This window comes from Rhinatrema bivittatum, chromosome 2 (assembly GCF_901001135.1).
Source record: "Rhinatrema bivittatum chromosome 2, aRhiBiv1.1, whole genome shotgun sequence".
Taxonomy (NCBI): Eukaryota; Metazoa; Chordata; class Amphibia; order Gymnophiona; family Rhinatrematidae; genus Rhinatrema; species Rhinatrema bivittatum.
Window position 1 is genome coordinate 267,144,916 of NC_042616.1, and position 22,377 is coordinate 267,167,292.

General features: G+C 44.3%; 1 protein-coding gene and 1 long non-coding RNA gene across 3 annotated transcripts in view; both read right to left on the minus strand.

Moving 5' to 3' along the window:
* Nucleotides 1-1,738, minus strand: part of KIAA0895 (KIAA0895 ortholog) — a 155,479-nt gene extending 153,741 nt beyond the window's left edge. The window contains exon 1 of the mRNA XM_029589490.1: nucleotides 1,573-1,738. Within this exon, the coding sequence (XP_029445350.1) occupies nucleotides 1,573-1,597 (25 nt within the window). The 5' untranslated portion in view covers nucleotides 1,598-1,738. The remainder of the gene's footprint in view (nucleotides 1-1,572) is intronic.
* A 6,694-nt stretch (nucleotides 1,739-8,432) lies between these two features.
* LOC115084526 overlaps nucleotides 8,433-22,377 on the minus strand; it is a 29,736-nt gene continuing 15,791 nt past the window's right edge. For both annotated transcript variants that reach the window (XR_003854588.1, XR_003854589.1), the window contains exons 3-4: nucleotides 17,835-17,897; nucleotides 8,433-8,898 (exon numbers count right to left, since the gene is read on the minus strand). This is a non-coding gene — a long non-coding RNA (uncharacterized LOC115084526). The remainder of the gene's footprint in view (nucleotides 8,899-17,834; nucleotides 17,898-22,377) is intronic.

Sequence of the window (22,377 nt, forward strand, 5' to 3'; positions counted from 1 at the left end):
TTTTAACAGGCATAATTAAGGATATTCTTCCATAAATTTTGGTTTATTTTCTAGCTAGCTGAACAGTATGTATACCCTATTAGTATTAAGCAAACTTAATTTTAGGGGAATATGCAGAGGATTTGTCACACTTTTATTCAGAATAGAAGTTTTATTTTATTTTGCAGGTCCATGTGGAGTGCTGAAGTCACTGTGAATTCCCCAAGCATCTTGCAATTTCATTTATCACCCAACTAGAGCCATTAAACTGCAGAGAAATTCATCTAAAGTATTTGGCAATCATGCCAGGCTGAACTTAGAAATGTTATACGAATATTTCTTGCCACAATTTAGATGGATTTTGGGAACTCGTTTTAATTTGCTTGAACTAAAAACAGAGAGGGAAGGGGTTATGGTTTTTCTGTTTATAATTTACAAAAATCTGTTTTTTAAATATTTTCCAATGCTAATAAATAGTTTTACTATAATGCCATGGCCTTCTGTCTCCTACAAAGTATGAGTCTAAATGTGTTATGTAAATATGATCCACTGACTTTGCTTATACGCGCCTTGCTTCGGGAGGAGGGGAGAGAGGACTGGCAATCCCGAGCGTAGGAGAACCGTCCACTTTGTTGCTACTTTTTTTTTTTTTGGCTTTTTCGATTTTTTCAATTTTTTCCACTTTCGTTGCTTCGGGAGGAGTGGGGAGAGGACTGGGGCTGCCCCGGAGACCAGCACCCATTGACGCGGCCAGGGCAGGTGAGCGGGGGCTGGGGGTAAGTTTCCCGCCTACCCTTACCCCTGCCTCTAACGCAGGGGTAAGGGTAGGCGGGTAAGTTAGCAGGTTAAACGAGCGGCAAAACGGCAGAGTAAAAAAGCGATAGTCGGGGCGCGCGTTACTGTATGGGAGGGAATAGCTAATTTGATCGTTTACATCTGATATACATGCCGCGGGCGGAAGGGGTTACCCGGTGATTTAAAGAGGCGGTAAGAATCGGTTAAAGGGGATTGTGTATCGCAGAAAGGGCTAACGCGGCCGGGAAGTGAGTAGAAAGCGGGTTAGGAGCGGGGTAACCGCGGCCGCACTTTACTGTATTGACCTGATTGTGTGCAATACTAATATTGTCGTTTTGTTTTTGTTTTTTTTTATTTCTCCTGCTCCAGCCTCTCCTCCCCCTCCCGGCAAGAACCTTTGTCGGTGTGGCACAGGCCCATTTTAAATCACACAGCTGAGTGGTGGCATTTGTGTGGCCCCTCCCACACGAGGGGGGATTTACAGATAGATATACCTCTCCTGAAAATGTGGTACCTGTAGGTTAACTGATTAGAGATATAAAGTGTACACAGAAGAAGACAATAAGCAAATATTTAAAGAGATTTAAACAAAAACAAAACAAAAAAAAAGGGCAAAAAAAATCTCGTGTGGCACAGCTGAAAAAGACTATCCATCAACTCCCCTGCCACCGTATTAATAATAATAATAATAATAACCGCCTTTGCTGCAACCAGATGAGGCAGTCCCTGGCCCGCTATCACCCAGCCGCAACGTACTCGCCCTCCCTCCCCCATCGCGAGCGGCGCTGCAGCACTCACCGGTGGCTCGGATGGACTCCAGCATGGCTCTGCAGCAGCACCGCCGGCCGGGCCGCAGGGAGAAAGGGAGAAGGGGTAGCTGCTCACCGAGCCTCCGCGGCGGGGAGCGGCGGCCGCTCACTCACCCCCTGAATTCCGGTGGCTGCTGGAGCCTAGCGCTCTCTGGGTTGCTATGGCAGCGGCTGGATGACGTCACAGAGAACCCGGAGCCGGTCGAGCTTCTGCGGGAGGAAGCGGAGGGGAAGAACTCGTGCACGTCATAGTTTGGATAGAATGGGCTGCTTCTCATGAGTTGGGGCTCTCGCGCAGGCTGGGTGAAACCGTTTATTGGGCAAATAAGCGAAGTCTCCAAACGCCTTCTTGTAGCTGAATGTTCCAAACCGGAAAGGTCCCTTCTTCTGCTGCTTTCTGCCTCCTTGGTGCTAAACTGGGTGATGGTTTGGGTTGGTATATTTGGTTGAAGATAGCGTGGTATAAAAGTGTCTCTCTCTTCTGCTGTTCTGTTTCCATGGTTATTCTTGTTTTTTTTCAATTAACCAGATAATTTCGTGTCCTAAGGGAAAGTCTGAGGTAGTCCAGGATTTGCTATCTTGCATGTACAGAAATGCACAATAGCTGCAAGTTCATTTAAATAAAAATTAAATGTTTTTTTCCTTTATCCTCATTCTGGACCAGTCAATACTAATGGGATTCCTCCCCCCCCCCCCTCCCCCCAAATAGCTGCTGGAGGCAGGGCACACACTCACTTTTTTCCCTTACCTCACAAATCTGCTTCACTTTTTTGAAGGAGTTAATAGACATGTGGATAAAGGTGAACCGGTAGATATAGTATACTTGGATTTTCAGAAGGCGTTTGACAAAGTTCCTCATGAGAAGCTTCTAGGAAAAGTAAAAAGTCATGGGATAGGTGGCGATGTCCTTTTGTGGATTGCAAACTGGCTAAAAGACAGGAAACAGAGAGTAGGATTAAATGGGCAATTTTCTCAGTGGAAGGGAGTGGACAGTGGAGTGCCTCAGGGATCTGTATTGGGACCCTTACTTTTCAATATATTTATAAATCATATGGAAAGAAATACGACGAGTGAGATAATCAAATTTGTAGATGACACAAAATTGTTCAGAGTAGTTAAATTACAAGCAGATTGTGATAAATTGCAGGAAGACCTTGTGAGACTGGAAAATTGGGCATCCAAATGGCAGATGAAATTTAATGTGGATAAGTGCAAGGTGATGCATATAGGGAAAAATAACCCATGCTATAATTACACAATGTTGGGTTCCATATTAGGTGCTACAACCCAAGAAAGAGATCTAGGTGTCATAGTGGATAACACATTGAAATCGTCGGTACAGTGTGCTGCGGCAGTCAAAAAAGCAAACAGAATGTTGGGAATTATTAGAAAAGGAATGGTGAATAAAACGGAAAATGTCATAATGCCTCTGTATCGCTCCATGGTGAGACCGCACCTTGAATACTGTGTACAATTCTGGTCGCCGCATCTCAAAAAAGATATAATTGCGATGGAGAAGGTACAGAGAAGGGCTACCAAAATGATAAGGGGAATGGAACAACTCCCCTATGAGGAAAGACTAAAGAGGTTAGGACTTTTCAGCTTAGAGAAGAGATGACTGAGGGGGGATATGATAGAAGTGTTTAAAATCATGAGAGGTCTAGAACGGGTAGATGTGAATCGGCTATTTACTCTTTCGGATAGTAGAAAGACTAGGGGGCACTCCATGAAGTTAGCATGGGGCACATTTAAAACTAATCGGAGAAAGTTCTTTTTTACTCAACGCACAATTAAACTCTGGAATGTGTTGCCAGAGGATGTAGTTAGTGCAGTTAGTATAGCTGTGTTCAAAAAAGGATTGGATAAGTTCTTGGAGGAGAAGTCCATTACCTGCTATTAAGTTCACTTAGAGAATAGCCACTGCCATTAGCAATGGTAACATGGAATAGACTTAGTTTTTGGGTACTTGCCAGGTTCTTGTGGCCTGGATTGGCCACTGTTGGAAACAGGATGCTGGGCTTGATGGACCCTTGGTCTGACCCAGTATGGCATTTTCTTATGTTCTTATGTCCGCCTATAAGGGAGGTGTGCTCTAAGCAGTTTCAGTAGTTTCTGTCTCCAGCAAATGTGTGGAATACTAAGGCCAAGTCTAGTCATTTCCCATGGCAACTGTCCTTTTGTAAAATAACTGGAAATACTGAATATAAGTTTTTAAGGGAATTGTTATTCTTGTTTTATTGAGCATGTTGTTTTAAGCTTGTTTTATATTCTGTATGTTTTATTATGTAACCGCCCTGATTACATCTAGAAGGATGGTATATAAATACATGCAACTAAAATTAAAAATACTTCCCCAGTAGCAGCCCACTCTCAGGAAAAACAAAAGAGATTGTTGGTCTCTATCTTCCTGTCTCTTGAGCTCCCTTGGGCCTTTCTCCTGGTTCCATAGGGATTTGGCGGAACTGCCCTGGTATGGGGTTCCCATCACCCTAAGGGATCTGGGAACTGTGGGAACTTATTAGTTTGGAGCTCTACCCCACCCTCTACTGGTTGCTGTCCCCCCTCTCCTTCCCATTCTCTTACCTGCCTTTGGAACCTTCAAAAAAAAAAAAAAGAGGGCATGGGAAGAAGATTCTGCAGCCTACTGTGTGGAGGTTAGTATGCTTGGCTCTCGATTATGCCCTGGAAGTGGTAAGTTGTTTCCTTAGGGGAATGCCATCAGTGCGGGGGTAGGGGAGGGTGGTGTGGGTGTAACCATGAGCCGCATTGGAGCTTAGCAGCAGTGGGAGGAACCATTCTGAATGGGCAGGCAGGGGCGTGGATGACTGTGGTTCCTGGGATCCTTGCAGACTTAGCAATCCATGACACAGGATGGCACCGAGTATCCTTGGACCCCAATGCATGGAGTTCATTCTGATTATCAGGGATCTTGTGTCCTGTATTCCGTTATCAATTTTGGTAGTATATCTCGATGATATACTGATCTTTTCTCAAGATCTGCAAACTCATCAGGAGGATGTCAAGAAAGTCCTAAGACGTCTGCGTGAGTACCACTTATATGCAAAGCTTGAAAAGTGCAAATTCCACAAAGAGTCTGTACCCTTCCTGGGATACATTGTTTCTAAGAAAGGTTTTCAAATGGATCCTAAGAAATTAGAAAGTATCCAGTAGTGGCCTCAACCTACAGGCCTGAAGGCACTGTGTCACTTCTTGGGCTTCACCAATTACTGCCGGTCCTTTATTAAAAACTACTAGTCACTAACAGTCCCTCTAACTGCTATGACCAAGAAGGGAGCCAACCCTGTGAATTGGTCTCCAGAAGTCATATCAGCCTTTCTGACGCTCAAAGAGGCTTTTCAGAAGAAGCCGTGTCTCCGCCACCATGACCCACACCGTCCTTTCATCGTGAAGGTCGACGCATCTGACTTTGGTGTGGGGGCGGTTCTAAGTCAGTACAGCGAATCCAATGTGCTCCATCCTTGCTCCTTCTTCTCAAGGCGATTCTCGCCTGCCGAGAGAAATTATGGGTTAGGAGACAAGGAGTTACTCGCAATCAAGCTGACTTTTGAAGAATAGCGTCCTTGGCTAGAAGGCGCACAACACCAAATTGTAGTGTATACCGATCAAAAGAATCTGGAGTACCTTTGACATGCTCAACGACTCAATCACCTTCAAGCAAGATGGTCTCTGTTTTTCAACAGATTTGACTTCCTTCTGAAGTATCATCCAGGAGAGAAGAACACTCGGGCTGATGCCCTTTCACGATCCTTCTCCTCTCAGGATGTGCCAGATGAACCCAGTCATATCATTGATCCCGAAAGAGTGGTCCTGGCAGCCACTCACACAGTACCCACTGGGAAGACAGTGGTCGCCAGAAATTTAAGGAAAAAGCTGTTGAAGTGGGCACACGATTCCCGTCTGGCAGGCCATCCGGGACAGAGTCGTACCCTAGCTATGTTACAAAGATACTATTGGTGGCCAACCATGAAAAAGGACGTATAAGCATATGTGGGTTCCTGCGCTGTTTGTGCCAAGCAAAAACCACCACCCGGGCATCCTTGGGGCCTATTACACCCTCTACCATTGTCGGATGAACCATGGACGCATATAGCAACCGATTTCGTTGTGGACCTGCCATCAACCAACGGAAATAACACCATTTGGGTCACGGTTGACCGCTTCTCCAAAATGGCACATTTTGTAGCGCTACCGGGATTGCCCTCTGCTACAGAGTTAGCAAAACTCTTTATTAAACACACCTTCCTCCTTCATGGGATGCCTGAGCATATCCTATCTGACAGAGGAGTACAATTTACTGCAAAGTTTTGGAGAGCATTATGTCAAAAATTTGACATTGCCTTGGATTTAACTTCTGCCTACCATCCTCAGTCTAACAGTCTGATTGAGAGGATGAATAGAATGCTGAAACAATTTCTGCGATTCTATGTCAATTCTAGACAGAACGACTGGGCTGAATTACTGCCTTGGGCAGAATTTTCCATTAATTCGCATCCTGCTACCGCGACGGGTCTTCCCCCTTCCACCTTGTCTACGGAAGACAACCATTACCTCCTCTGCCAATTCCATTGTCAGTGACCTCTCCTGCTGCCCAGTCTACTGCAGCAGAATTATCCCAATTATGGAGACAAACGAAGGAGCGTCTCCTCAAAGCAGGACAAAGGGCAAAAAGAACCTATGATGCTCATCATCAAAAGGCATCACAGTTTCAGCCCAGAGACAAAGTCTGGTTAAGCACCAAGTACCTTCGACTTAAGCTTCCTTCCGCAAGATTTGCACCTCGCTATGTGGGACCCTTTGCCATCCTTCGGCGATTAGGGAATCTGACGTACAGTCTAAAATGGCCTCCATCAATGAAGATACATAATGCATTTCATGTATATCTATTAAAGTGAGTGATGCTCTCCGAATTCTCCAGGAAAACCCCAGAACCTATCAGTCTGGATACTGAAGATGACATCGAATATGCCATAGATGACATCCTTGATGTACATAAAAGAGGCAAGCCATGGGAATATCTCATCTCATGGGAGAACTATGGCCCAGAAGAGAACTCCTGGGAACCACTGGCCAACATTACAGATAAAGGCTGGTATGTCAATTCCATCTGGCACACCCACGAAAACCCAGACCTCTTAGAAGAGGTCTTGGAGGGGCCCTTTGAAGGGGGGTACTGTTGCGTCCGTCCGTCGCAGACGGCTGCAACCGCTCTGCCTTACCTCTTTTCTTCCTCCTTGGGAAGGATGGCTGCCTCCGGTGCCGAGGGCCTCGGTATCTCCAGCTTAGCTTGGGCGTTCCAGTCCACCATGCTCACTCCTGTGGCCTCCTAGGGCGCGCGCGCGCACATATTCTACGCTCAAATACACGTTATGGCAGGAACCTCGGGGCGTCCCCACCGCATGATGTCAATACCTCCGGGTATTTAAAACCTCCGCTTCCCTACCACCTTTGAGTTAACAAGCACTTCCGTTAAGCCACTCTGACCGCTCTAAGCTGCACGCTTAGACGCCGCTCTATTCTTCAAGGGCCTCGCTCCTTTAGAAGCTCAAGACACCCACTCCTCGGGGGTCTCTCGCTTCCATCGCCCTTCGGGGCCTCTACTAACCTAGACAACTACTCCTCGGGGGGGTCTCTCTCTTATTCTTTTCAGGATCTCCAGACTATCAGGTACTCGCTCCTCAAGGGCCTACCAGTCTATGTATCCTGTACCACGAACCTTCGGTCCCACCATCCCACTACCAGGAAGACGCCTACACTCCTGTGAGTACCTCTACGATCTGGTGCTCCAACTCCACCCACCAGGTTCGGCGTTGCCGGGTCCCCACCTCTCTTGAACATCTGGGTGAGATTCTACATCTGAGACTGTTGAATGTATTGGCACCTCAAGGACCTCAGTGCCTTACCTTCCTGCTTCATACCATCTCTCTACAGCAGTACAATAAAGTCTTCCATTCATTCTGTGTCTGCTATCTGAGTTTAGACTATCGCTGTGGTTCCCTATGGGGCCCCTCCCCGTGGGTGGAGTCATCTCCACAGCGACCAAGGGTCTACAATGCCACACACACAACACAAATATCTCATGTATTCTCTCCTCAGGAGGATGAGGGAGGTCCCCAAGGGGCAAGGAAGGGAGGACCAGCTACATTCTGCTGCTGGGAATGTTGCCTGATGTAGAACTATGCAAGTTAAGATATGTTTGTCCAGTATCTCTTTCTACATGAGTTTTATCCTATACATGTTTGGTGAAGAAGAGCACATAACAAGCAAAGGAAGATGGACATTTCTGTCATCTTCATTCAAACCCTGACATGTTTCGAGTAAGAACTCTGTATTAGGGGATCACATGCATTAACTTGAACAGCAGTGAACGATGTACTTTTGATGTTATTCTGACCAAAGTTCTGGCCTTGTATAAAACAAAATGCATTGTTTGAAATGGCAAGCAGGGTAAGTATTGAACAATCACATTGTATTGCTAAGTGCTACATGATTGGCTGAAAAAAATAAATGTCCAGGCTTGACTGTGGAAAGGTTTTTGAATATCAGGGAAACAAGTCCAGATTTATCTATGGAAAGATCTGAATCTTCAGCAGCAGTAAAAATAAATTACTCAAATCACAGAATACCACTCAATCTCATTTATTTATTTATTTATTTAAAACTTCTTATATAGCGTTACAGCAAATAAAATTTGATCAAAACGGTTTACAAATATTTCTAGTTTAACAAAATAAAAATAAAATACAATAAAAATAGAATTTTTGAATAGTAAAATAAAGTTAGAACAAAAATACAATAAGTAACATATCAATATAAAATAATAAATTTATATCTAAAAAGATTAATAAATCTATTTTACTAAAACAAAAAGAAAGAAATAAGAATAGTTATTTCAACCCTGGGATTAGGGGAGGAGAAGTACCTTGTCTCTTATTCTATGTTTTTCATCATTTAATCTCAATGGTTTTACAGTACCTAATATGAAAATCCAATAGTATTCCCGAAAGTAAGGATAAGAGAAAATATTTCTCCCTCTAGCTCCTCATTTGTAGACATTACACTACACACATGGCATAAAATGAGAAACATGCAAAGAAGAACGGGCACGGAGATGTGAGATCTGGCTTCTCAGATTGTGGTACATGTCAGGGCCTTCCTCCAACCAGTGAGGCACCTTTGCATTCACAAACTCTCCTGCATATAGTGAGGTGGGATGGTTCCCCACTCCAAGTCCCAGCCAGGAAGATGACGTTTGATGATCCCTGCTCAGTGTACCACTATTTAGAGCCTTTCAGAACTGGTGGATAATAAATGGAAAAGAAATACAATTTTAGCTGACTGGTTACCAAAAGTAAAACTACTCTCTTTGTTACTGCTCAATCCCACACTCCCATCACACATTGGACCTATCAGCAATGAGTGAGCAGACAAATGTTTAGAAAAAATGTCCTACATATTTTTAATCTAACTGGAGTGGAGGGAAGATCACACAGGGCTTGTCATTAGGAGCTCTGGTACACATCTGAGAAGATGAACTGCAGCAGGGCAGTTGTCATCTTTGCCGATCTTCAGGCAGGCAATGATCAGCAATGCACAATGCTAGTGCTTTGACAGTATCTGCTGTATCTGCAATGGCAGCACAGATGAGCAATTTTAAAAGCGGCAACTTTCAAGAGGATTTGTGGATAAAAAGCAATTTACTCGCGTTAATTGGCTGTCTGAAAACTACCCTTCCTGAAGGCAGCTTGATGTCCGCTTGTTGCTCCACAATGTGTCTGCTTGGGAAGGAGGCCTCCCTGAAGGTGGATAACAATGCATGTAGATTGCATTCTCAGATCTACTCACACTAATGAAAAAGTGCCTACAAAAAGCAGGTGCAAATGTTTGTGGGCAGTGTATCTTGGGGGAGGGGAGAGAGAAACAGGGCAATTGCCCAGCACCTGCACTTTGAAGGACACTGTGCCGCTGTAGTGGACCTTCCCCTGGCACAGAAATGTCCTGTTGGCAGTACCTGACCACTTTCTTTCCTCTTCTAGCTGAAGCTGCTGATAGTGTGTAAGGGTGCTGGCAGGTAAGGAGCCTAGGGATGTGCAGAGGATGTGCAGAGGATGTGCATTCGGGATTCGTATTCGTCAGGGGGCAGATACGTTGCATTCGGCAAGCTGGCCCCTGATATGTTCATGCGTTAATTCTTATTCGTTTCCCAGCTAAAATTGAATTAACTACAACCCCCCCGCTCAAGACTTACCAAAACTCCCTGGTGGTCCGGGAGCCATCTGCTGCACTCACGCCCTCGGCTGCCAGTATTCAAAATGGCGTCAATAGCCTTTGACCTTACTATGTCACAGGGGCTACCGGTGCCATTGGTCAGCCCCTGTCACATGGTAGGAGCATAAGATGGCGCCGGCCATCCATTGCTCGTACCATGTGACAGGGGCCGACCAATGGCACCGGTAGCCCCTGTGACATAGTAAGGTCAAAGGCTATCGGCACCATTTTGAAAACCGGCAGCCGAGGGCGTGAGTGCAGGAGATGGCTCCCGGACCCCCCGCTGGACCACCAGGGAGTTTTGGTAAGTCTTGGGGGGGTCAGGAGGGTGGGGAGTTTGTTTAAATTCGCTCCTTTAGACGGCCGAATAATTCGGCGAATATTCGTTGTATTCGTGGAGAATCACGATACGTTTCGCTTCCCCATGAATACAACGAATATGGCCCTATACGTTGCGGATTACCAATACATAGGAAACGAATGCACACCCCTAAAGGAGCCACTGCATGTTGCGTAGCAGAGGTGGGCAGATCAGACCCTCTCCTCTAGGGATGTGTATTTGTTTGAAACAAAATAGGAAATCAAATAAGTCCTATTTTGTTTTATAATGTTTTCAACATGAAATGATAGAAAACCAACATTTCATTTTTTTGTTTTGTTTTAAAAAAATAAAAAAAATTGAAAAAACCCTCAGCCTGGTCCTAAGCAGTGATGATGGGACCTGACTTTTGGACCTGTTCCCGAAGCTTTTGCCTAGGTCCAAGCCTGACGCCGGGGCCTCTATCAAGACCAAGGCCCGATGCTAGGGCCTAGCCTGGAGGCCAGATCTCACTGACTCAGCCTAGGCCCAAGACTGGAGGCCAGGAACGAGGCCTCTAGATATCTTCTGTCAATGGAGCTCTTCAAAACGGCGCCCTCCACTTGGAGGATGCGCCAGAGTGACATTTCTCTGGCATCTTCCTCTTGAGCGGAGGCGCCATTTTAAAGAGGACCATTGATGGAAGCTGTCTGGAGGCCTCGTTCCTGGCCTCCTGGCCTGGACCTTGGATTTAGCCTTGCTGTTGGGATCTGGTCTCAGGTCTAGGTCTCTGGCTGGCTGTGTCATTAGGGCCCCCACAAATTGGGTAAGTTGGGGCCAGGGAGTTCCTGGCCCTGACAATTTTTTGGGGGTGGGAGAGATGGGGTTGCAGAGAGACCTGGTGAAGTAATTTCTTTTTTTGTGTGTGTTTTAAAAATGTTTATTTCATTTCTGCAAACTACAGAAACAAAATAAACATTAAACAAAATGGTGGGGGTGGGGGGCTCAAAAATGAAAAAAATTCCAAAAACACCCAAACCAATTTAATTTCCCTTTACACCCTATCTCTCTCCACTTAGCTCTTCATTTTTAGGGGGGGTCTCCTCCTCCTCTACAGTCTTAGCAGACTTGCTGCTAATTTTTCCCCGGGCCCTGTACTCTCTTAGGGTCAGCTCTGTCTGCAGATATTTTGTACCCATGGCGAGTTTCGAAGTAAAAGTATGAGCGTACTTTTGCTTTGAACATTAGTGCAAAGTCGTAAGAACATAAGATTTGCCATACTGAGTCAGACAAAAGATCCATTAAGCCAGTATCCCGTGTCCAATCAATGGCCAATTCAGGTCACAAGTACCTGGCAGGATCTCAAAAGGTCGACAGATTCCATGCTGCTTATCTCAGGGATAAGCAATGGATTTCCCCAAGGCCACCAACAATATTCTTTTTTGAATTTTCTCTTATTTTCCCATCCTTATTTAGCCCCCGCCTTTCTAACCCTTTCCAAATGACCATGAAGTTATGACAACACAGGTACAGACATCATCCCCCCCAAGAGACCAAAGCTGCCTTTGAAGTCAAAAACCTGTGTCAACTTATATTCTTAAATTTCTCTCTCTCCCTGTTAACCCTGACATAACATTTAAACACAGTCAAAGGGACAGAAAACAAAAACCCCACAGCATGCATAACATTCATCCTTCTAAATATCTTTGGTGAGATTTATGTAAACTTTAAAACCCTTCTCATGGCAATTTGCATAGTCCCTTCTTGAGCAGCAGGCTCAAGCTGTCTGCCTGTTTCATGGGGCCCAGCATTACTCACTGGGTCACCTCCGGCACGGCCCCGCATCACCCGGCATTTCTTGCCTGTAGTTCAAGTGTTGTGCAGCCTCTCTGACTCGCGTCTCTGCTGAGGCGTCTCCCGCACAACCCCAATACTAGTCCCTGTCAATTTCAGGCCACCAGTATACACAATGCACTCTTCCGATGACTGGACATAAAGGGCAAGTTTTTATAAAACAGATCTTTAAGAACACTCGCTAATTGTCCCGGTAGAAGGTATCCAAAGACCAAAGTTCTGCACAACTGGTCAAGGTGCTCCCACCACTCCGTAAATATCTGCCGAAAACCACCATTTTCTCCACTCCTAGAATCTACCCTGTTAATAGGGTGACCAATTGTGCGGTATTTGACCAGACAGCCCAGTTTTGCAGGTAACCGGACACTAAAAACCCAGTCAGTAAGGCCTGGGGCCAACCAGAAGAGGGGGGGGGGGGTGTCTGAAGACAAATAGAAAGATAGAGGTCTGCCCGCTGCCAACAGAACTTAGCCTGACCCAGAACGACTGAAATGCAGAGAGCAAGGTAGAAGCAGTAATAGGCTTCGGTGCCAAAGAGCCGCACCAGCGAACAGTGCAAGATGAGCCTGGGCCTAGAGTCTCCCATCCCTGCTCCCCAAGTCTGAGTTGCTACAAACCCGGTGAGGCTGGCTGATGGAAAATAAGCCCTGTGTTCCCCCCCAGGCTCGCTGCCTGCTGGCTGCTCTCCCCAGAGACTCTGAAGTTAAAAAAAAATAATAATGAAACCCACAGATTCGGCAAGCTGAGGGTCAGATTTCTTCATTGTTCAAAAAATTTAGCGTCAGTAAACAAAAGATCACCACAATTGCGGAATCTGGGAAGAGGTCTTTTCAGCACACAGACCCAACTCTTTCCTTTGACCCTATAGCTTTTGGGTGTGTTGATAATCAGCCCCCAGTCTCTGTTCATTGTAGTTGGGGCAAGAATTGTTAGGTAACCCAGAGTGTACATTCTGCTGCTGCAGGCGGGAACCCCAGACAGCATGAGCGAATAACAAGTTCCCTCTTCCCGTCCTGCTAAATAATTCACCTTTGCAGATTTTCCTCACACCATGGCCTGTGTGCACAACATGGATACGCTACTGAGATACCTTTTCAAGAGGCATGCATTGTTGAAGATCTGTGAGGTAAAAGAGAGTTTCACATACCCTCTCACTGACACACAAAAGAATTTATGTGTGTGTCAGTGAGAGGGTATGTGATCTTCTGTGTGGGTATGTGTGTGTAAGTGAGAGCATGTATGTGTGTGTGTGCCAAAGCATATGAGTGCAAGCATGCGTATGGCTGTGAATGCAAATTTGATTATGTGTGTGTACCAGTAAAAGCATATGTGTCAGTGATAGCATATGTGAGTGAGCGTGTGTGTGCATGTGTCCGTGAGAATGTATGTGAGAGAGATCTGATAGCGTATCTGAGAGAGGGAGTATGTGAAAGAATGTGTCTGTTAGTGTGAGAGAGAATGAACATGTGTGTATACAAAGGAGAAAGTTTATGCGACCTGCCCTCACCTTCCCTCCCTCCTGTCTCATAATAATCCACAACAGTTGCAAGGTGACTGGAAATTAAAAATTCTCAGATATGGAAAAAGGGAGATTTTTAATACTTAATTCTAATTATTGGTTATTATTTGATTACTCTTGCTGTTTTGAAATATTTTATTGGTGTTTGTGAAATTTATAAACAAATTTTATACGAATTTTTAATGTTCTATTCATCAGCTGTTTTGAAATATTATTCTTTTTACTATTATTCTTTTTACTATTATTCTTTTTACTATTTTTTTACTATTATTCTTTTTACTATTATTCTTTTTTTACTATTTACTATTTACTATTTTTACTATTTACTATTTACTATTATTCTTTTTTTACTATTATTCTTTTTACTATTATTCTTTTTACTATTATGATCACAGCCTCATCCAAGCCAAGCTTCAACTCCAATCAATCCCACTACAAACAAACAACCGAATCATCGAATTCACCAAACCATGCTCCAGTGAAGACATCACCAAACTGTTACCTGAGGCACTAAAAACAATCAACTTAAATGACGCCAACACAGCCACAAACTCCTGGATATCTATCAACGCAGACATAGCCAATACATTATGCCCCATGATAAAAAAGGAAATAAAACAATCCACAAAGCAAAGAACACCTTGGTACACCCCAGAACTGAAAACCTCAAAGCGAACACTGAGACAGACTGAGAAACAGTGGAGACGAACCCCCACCTCAAACCTGAAAGACAAATACAGAACACTACTACACAACTATACAACTGACCTTAACACAGCAAAGCGTAATTTCCACACATCAAGAATTCACGATTACCAATTTAACCCAAGGACCCTCTTCGCCTATGTCAAAGACCTTACCAACCCCATCCAAAATGACAATACGCCAAACCCCAGCAACATCTCCAGTGAAAAACTAGCACATTTCTTCAAGGATAAAGTCAACAACATCATTGCCAAGATTCCGCAAACCCACAATGACTTAATTGACACCCCCCCTCCTATCCACTCATGGTCACAATTCACTCCTGTTGCTACCACAGAAATTGAACCTATCATCAGAAAAACCAACCCTGCATCCCATCCCTTAGACCCCATCCCCATCAAAACCCTAAAACTCATCAGAGAGATTATTGTCAAACCAATAACCTACATCATCAACCTATCCCTAGAACAAGGAATCTTCCCAGAAAAACTCAAAAACGCCATCATCAAACCAATCATCAAAAAGCCTCAACTCGACAAATCCGACCCAGCAAACTACAGACCAGTCTCCAACCTCCCATTCCTAGCAAAAATCATCGAAAAAACAGTAAACAATCAACTCACAGACCACCTTGAAACCTTTAATGTTCTTCAGCCTGCACAACATGGTTTCAGAAAACTCTTCAGCACTGAAACCCTCCTCCTCTCCCTCACCGATACCATCCTCAAAGGCCGCGACAAAGGCAAATCGTTCCTCCTGATACTTCTTGATATATCAGCCGCCTTCGACACCATCAATCACAGAACACTCCTCACCAGACTTAAAGAAATTGGTCTCCAAGACACCACAATCAAGTGGTTCAAATCCTACCTCTCAAACAGATCTTACATCGTCAAGATGAACTCATCTGAATCCTCACAAGTGCCCCTCACTCATGGAGTCCCACAAGGTTCTTCCCTATCATCAACCCTCTTCAACATATATCTCATCCCACTATGCAAATACCTATCAGAGGCAAACCTCACCTACTTTGTCTATGCAGACGACATACAAATATTACTCCCCATAAACAACTCCATTCAACTCACTATGGAAAAATGGAACAAACTCAGCTCAAACTTATCCCATTTACTATCCCATTTACTATCTCAATTATCACTATGTCTCAACCAAGCCAAAACAGAAATCATTCACATCCACGATGACCATCCCTCCTATCCACTCAAGTGCACCCCCTCTGACCACCCAGGAAACTCAATCAACCCGGGAATGCCACAAATATCACAAACCTCACTCACGCCGTCCACAAGAAACCTAGGCGTAACAATTGACAGCCAACTCAACTTTAAACGACACATCTCCAATACAATCAAAGATGGATTCTTCAAACTGCAGACATTAAAAAAACTCAAACCCCTTCTCCAAGAGCACGATTTCAGAACAGTCCTCCAATCAATTATCTTGTCAAGACTCGACTACTGCAACTCCCTCCTCCTCGGACTACCAGAAATACACATCAAACCCCTCCAAGTTCTACAGAACGCTGCCGCCAGAATCATCTCTAACAACAAAAAATCCCCTCACATCACACCCACGCTCAAAGAACTCCACTGGCTACCCATTACACAAAGAATCCAGTATAAAACCCTCACCCTCATGCACAAAAAAATAAACAACAACAAAATGGACTGGCTAAACAACGGAATACAACCTTACTCTACTCAAAGAACTCTCAGATCCACCAACACTGGACTCCTAGCCGTCCCCAATCTCAAAGCTGCACACCTCAACGTCACCCGCAAACGAGCCATAACAATAGCGGGCCCCACATTATGGAACACCCTCCCCACCTGTCTCAGAAACGAACCTTCACTACAAGTCTTCAAAAAACACCTCAAAACATGGCTATTTTTAAAAGCTTTCCCACCCGACACATAACCCGCCCAATTCGCACCATCCACTCCATGCCCCCTCCACAAGCATCTCGCCCCACACCTTTCCCTCCCTACACAAGCATCTCCCACCACCCTTTCCCTCCCTATCACTACCTTCCTCCCACTCATCCCTTCCTCTCCCCTACCCCCTCTACACTCCCTGCTCTCCTTACCACAATTTATCCTCATCACCAAGCCAGTTATGTATATATGTTATATACTATAGTCTAATGTTCCATGTACTCCTGTTAGTTCTGTTACAACTTGTTATATTTATTACCATGTTATAATGTAAAATATTCTTGTTATATTTATTACCATGTTATAATGTAAAATATTCTTATATCTATTTAATACCATGTTATAATGTAAAATAGGGCTGTTACCACCCTATTCCTTTAGTTATCTGGAAACCGATGTGATATCTCGATCGAATGTCGGTATACAAAAGAAATAAATAAATAAATAAATAAATTTAATTTTTTTTGTATGATGTTTTGTTTTTCTATTGTAACACTGCATACAGAATATGGCTTGTTGCAATTTCCAGTTCAGTGTTTGCACATTTCTGTTTATACTTTATGATTTCGTTATTCTGTATTTAGTGAGGGCTGTCTGTATTCTGCATGTGTGGTTGAAGTGAGATATTCTGCCATTGTGTAGTTTCTGTGTAGGGTTCAATAGCAGCCTGGCTTGTTCTGTATTTTACGGCCTGGTGTAATATTTGCAGAGTTGCCTTTTTGCATAGGTAGGATTGTTAATGTTTGAGTGCTAGCTTTTAGTGCTGTTTTAATGTGAGAATTTTACTATCTACCTTATAAATGGCCTGTGACCGACGGCCCGCAAATGCGCAGTAGAGCGCAGCTCTACTGCGCATGTGCGGGCAAGGATGTCGATCAGAAAAAAAAATGGCGGTGGGGCCGCAGGAGCGGGAGGAGAAGCAGCGGCGCCGCTGCTTCTCCTCCCCAGATCTGCCGGCAGATCTCGGGGGGGGGGGGGGGTGTCACTCCCGCGCCCCCCCCCACCGAGATCTGCCGGCAGATCTCGGGGGGGGGGTGTCACTCCCGCGCCCCCCCCACCGAGATCTGCCGGCAGATCTCGGGGGGGGGGGGTGTCACTCCCGCGCCCCCCCCACCGAGATCTGCCGGCAGGAGCGGGAGGAGTTAATGGAGCCGGGTGAGGGTTGCGGGAAGTCGCGCTTACGGCGCCGGGAGGAAATGGAGGTGGGTGGAGGGAGGGAGGGAGAGGGGGACTGAGTGAGTGGGAGGGAGGGAGGGAGAGGGGGACTGAGTGAGTGGGAGGGAGGGAGGGAGAGGGGGACTGAGTGAGTGGGAGGGAGGGAGAGGGGGGACTGAGTGGGAGGGAGTGAGGGAGAGGGGGGACTGAGTGAGAGGAGAGGGAGGGTGGAGAGGAGTGGGTGGGGGAGGGGGGTGGTGAAGAGTGAGGGGAGAGAGAATGAGGGGGAGGTGAGAGACAGAGGGATGTAGCCCATTTTAACGGGCTTTACGGCTTGTGTAATTATAATTCAGTATATTCATTGCTTTCTGAGGTCCAAGTCCATACCCAACATGCGTTACGTTGTAGGCCTAACACCAAATGGGTTCCAAGTGGCAGGATCTGAAATATATGCAAATGAGTAGTTGGGAACACCTTACCCCGCTCCTGGTCCTCAAGTGTCCAGTCCTGGTCTGTGATAAAGTTGGAAACCCTACCTGTTACTGGATAGAAACAAAAAAAACAAACCATGAACAACTTTATGCATTCCAAGTGTCAAACAAGAACAGTTTCAAACTCTGGGCTCCATTTTAGATTAATGAAAACCCCAAAACAAAAACTTTTTAATCACTTCGAGCCCCAGCCTAGGGCAGTTTATCGATGAAGTTTTTAGCCAGTGCCAGATCAAAGACAAGAGCTTTACTGAAGTGACATATCTGAAGCCTGGCTGGAAACTGAAGAGAGAACTTGACTTGTTTCTTCACTAATGCTGTGCAGAGAGAGTTGAATTCCTTGCGATGCTGGGAAACTTTTATTGAGTAATCCTGAAAAATGCAGATCTGTTTTTCTTGGTATAACAGCTCTTGACGTTTATGATAGGTCTGCATTATTTGCTGTCTGTGTGCCCAGTTTAGGATTTTTTCTATAATAATACATAGACGATTATCTTCATCCTATTTGTTACCCAGTTGGTGTGCCCACTCAATTTTCATAACACCCAGAATGTGTGGAAACTCCAAGACCTCGGGAAACCACTTCTCTAGAAAACTTTCCAGGTTCTGGTCCTCAATGCTTTCCAGAAATCCCACCAATCTTATATTACTCCATCTAAACCTATTCTCTAGGTCTTCAATTTTATCTTCCTGGGCTCCCACCTTTTTTCTAACACTCGGGCCGATACAGTAAGGACGCGTAAGAAAAAGCGCGGCAGTGCCGGGCACCCGCTCGTTTGACGTGCGCACATTTTGGTTCACAAGCTGCTCGATTCAGTATTCAAATTAGACACAAATCCAAGCGACGGTAAACGAGCATCCAAAGCGCGTCAATGAAGTGGTAGGCGTTCACAGTCCATTTTACTGTATAGAGCGGTACACAGCGCCTATACAGTATCCAGGGTGCGCTGGTACCTGTCATTTGAAATGTCATTCCACCAGGTAGGTGGATGGTTCTTTTCTACATGATTGGAGGCCCCGCTGCCTTGAGCGCCGTTCATGCACGTCCATGAACGGAAGCCCTGACCTTGGACGTCCATGAACGGAAGCTGGACATCCAAGGTCATAGGCCTCCGATTATGGACGCCTAGCAAACAGATGAAGGCCTGGCAAGCCTCCCATCTCTCCGGCGTCCATAGAGGCATCCATGTCTGGAGCCTCAGAGACATCCAGAGATGGATAGTACACTTGAACCCAAACAGAATTCATACCTCCTCTGGTCTTGCTGCTGGGATCTCCGGCTGGCTGGGTTCTACAATCTGCCGAGCATTTCTCATTCGAGCATTTCTCATTCTGCTTCTCAACCGAATGAAAAATAGCGCCAGAGCCAATATATGCATGTTGTCCATGGCGCTGTCCGGTACGAAGCTGACTGAACACCACACTAACATTAGGGTCAGGGTAGGCGGTAAATATGCATGTTAAAGACGCGGTAAATAAACGGGTTAAAAAGGCGATAATTTGGGCGCACGATACTGTATCGGAGAGAATAGCTAATCCGATCATTAACATATTATATACATGCGGCGGGCAGAAAGGGTTACGCATCTTTTTCTGCAAGCGATAAGGACGCGTAAAAGCCGATACTGAATCACGGGTCCGCCTTACGCGCTCAAAAGTGGGTTAAAAAACGGGCAAACGCGGCTGCGCTTTACTGTATCGGCCCAACTGAAATTTTATTGAAATGCTCGAATCATCCTCCAGCTCAGAAATTTTTCCTTCACCAGCTTGAATTCTCAGGCTTAAATCAGCTAGTGTGCTATTAAGTTCTGTAATATGCTCTGAAATGTTATTTAAACTACCATCTAAGGCTGCCATCACTGCTGTTGATACTTTAACTGTTAGATCTGTGATTACCTTGCTGTTCAGGGGGAAATCATTTTGCTTCTTTGGCTCGGCTGCCATCTTTTCTGGACTCGCCTTCGGTTTTTCATTTTCCCCCTCTTTCAAAGGCATACTCACATGTGATTTTTGCATGTATTTGTCGATAGACATCAACCTTTCTCTCTTATCTGAAAAGCAGTTGGTCAATGTTTCAGATGTCGCAGATATCTAGAGATGATAGGGGGATGGTGCCTGGAGCCTGAACAAGCACGTCTGCCCAGGCTCACCACATCAAGTGTCCTGTCCTAAACCTTTTTAAACCCAGCTTTCACCACATCCTCTGGCAACAAATTCCAGATTTGAATTATGCATTGAGTAAAACAAATAGTTTCTTCTATTTGTCTTAAATGTATCACCTACTAATTTCATTGAATGTCCCCTAGTCTTTGTACTTTCTGAAAGAGTAACCAAGCAATTTGTATTTACCTATTCCAATTCACTCATCATTTTATAGACCTCTATCATCTCCCCTCAGCCGTGATGTGGACTTTGAGCATCACCCCTTCAAAAGGGCCATGTTTGGTATAGCAAACTTAACACTTTAGGAACACAGCATACTATATATTTTTCAAATAAAGTAGGAGGAGAGATGAACAAATGTCACTCATTTGGCTCCAGATGTGTTATGTCCTTTTCGCATGCAGTGCTTGCCAACATATCATGCTGCATGCTACATCCCTTTACAGAGGAGAAATTGAGGAACATAGGGGCTTTCTCTCATATTGCTCACGCTCCCAATGTGGGTGAAAGATGTGATGGCCCAGGTTTACTGCTGGATTCTGGGAATCCTCTGGGTGGAGTCCTACTGTTTAGGTGTGATTGAGAGGCAGCCCTTGTGTGGCCCATATGAGGATGCATTTCCCAGTCTTCCTACCCTGCTTTGCTCCAATGTCAGCATTGATCTGAGCAATGATTATGTGTGAAAATATGTTTTGCCATCTGAGGTACCAGTATTACATCTTAATGGGTATGACAGCTGTCGTTTAATTAGGGAAAAATTAAATTGAAAAGAGAGAGAAATGCCTTTTGTTTTCATACATCCTGGCCTTCCAAGACAAAAGTTCACCATGCTTTGTATCTTCCTAATGCATTGATATTTAAAAAAAAACAAAAAAACAAAGCTTTTCTAGATGTGTTTTGCTTCAGCTTCCTCCCCCTTCCTCCTCAACATTATTTCTTATGGAGCTGGGGTGCATGTTTGAAAGGATATTTAAATGAGGCAGTGAATCAATTGATGAGTGGGCTCACATTTTTTTACTTCTTGCCCTTATGTTGAATCCAGCGTACCCACTGTGACTCTAACCTGTTGTAACATGCTTTGAACTCACTGGTTGGAAGAGCATGATATAAATAAATGATTATGTCATGCTGACATCATGCTGTGAGTATACCCCTTGTACTCCCTAATTTCAAATGTTGCTGATGTTAGCAGTGATTTTTTATATCTGAAAAGGAATAATGAGCATTGTGCATATTGTAATGACAGCAATAATACAGTATGCACCAGAGAGAGAGAGTGTGTGTGTGTATTTTTGGGGGTGGTAAAAAGGATGATATTAAATAGGGGTAAAAAAAACCCTGGGTATTTGTGACTGGAGCTCATGGTGTCAGATCTCAGCCTTGTTTCCGACTGAGCTGGAAGTACAAAAGCAGAAGGAAACTGCCAAGTCAAAAAAACAAACAAACAAAAAAAAAGCATAGGGAAGCAAAAGGGTAGTAAAAGTGAATGCCAAAACTTTATTTAGGCAAACAGAATCACAAATCCAAACAAAAAGAACAACTGAAAAGCTAACAAAATGCTGGGATGCATTCCAAGTAGAGTACTACAAAGAATATCAATGTAAAGTGCATCCGTAACTCCATATTTGTTTGCACATGTCCCATCTTCAAGACAGGAGAACTTGATTGCTTTTGATATTTTTCCTGTACAAATGATTTAAAACACAGTACTTTAGGAATTTTTTAATTAAAATTTTTATCCTCCTGGTTTGGCAAGTGTCCAATTAGTATTATAAATTGAGCAGTCTGGGGAGGGGTCTTAAGGTGCTGGACTGGATTAGAAACTGACTGAATGATAGACAACAGAGGATTATGGTCAATGGATTTCACTCAGAGGTCAGAAAGATGATTAGTAGATTTTCTCAAGGATTGGTCCTGGGGCCCAATTCTATACATTATCTTTGTGAGTGATATTGCAGAGAGTTTAGGAAGACAAGTTTGTCTTTTTTGCAGATGACACTATGGAATGAAGGAAGCGTTCCTGCTGTTCTTAAAATGGCCTATATCAGGCCAATTCTCAAGAAGCTGAATCTCCCCGCTGATAATCTTAATAACTATAGACCCATTTCAAATTTGCATTTTGTAATTAAGGTTCTTGAAAAAGTTGTTCTAAAACAGCTGTTAAGAGTTTTTGGATTTACATTCTTTTTAGATTCACAGTGGGTTATAGTACAGAAACCTTATTATTGTCCTCCTTTGATGTGTTCAGACGTGGATTTGACTCAGGTACTGAATTTTTTCTGGTCCTTTTAGATTTGTCAGCTGTGTTTGATACGACACATCATAAGATTGTGTTACAGTGTTTAAGGGAAATTGGAGTGGGTGATGT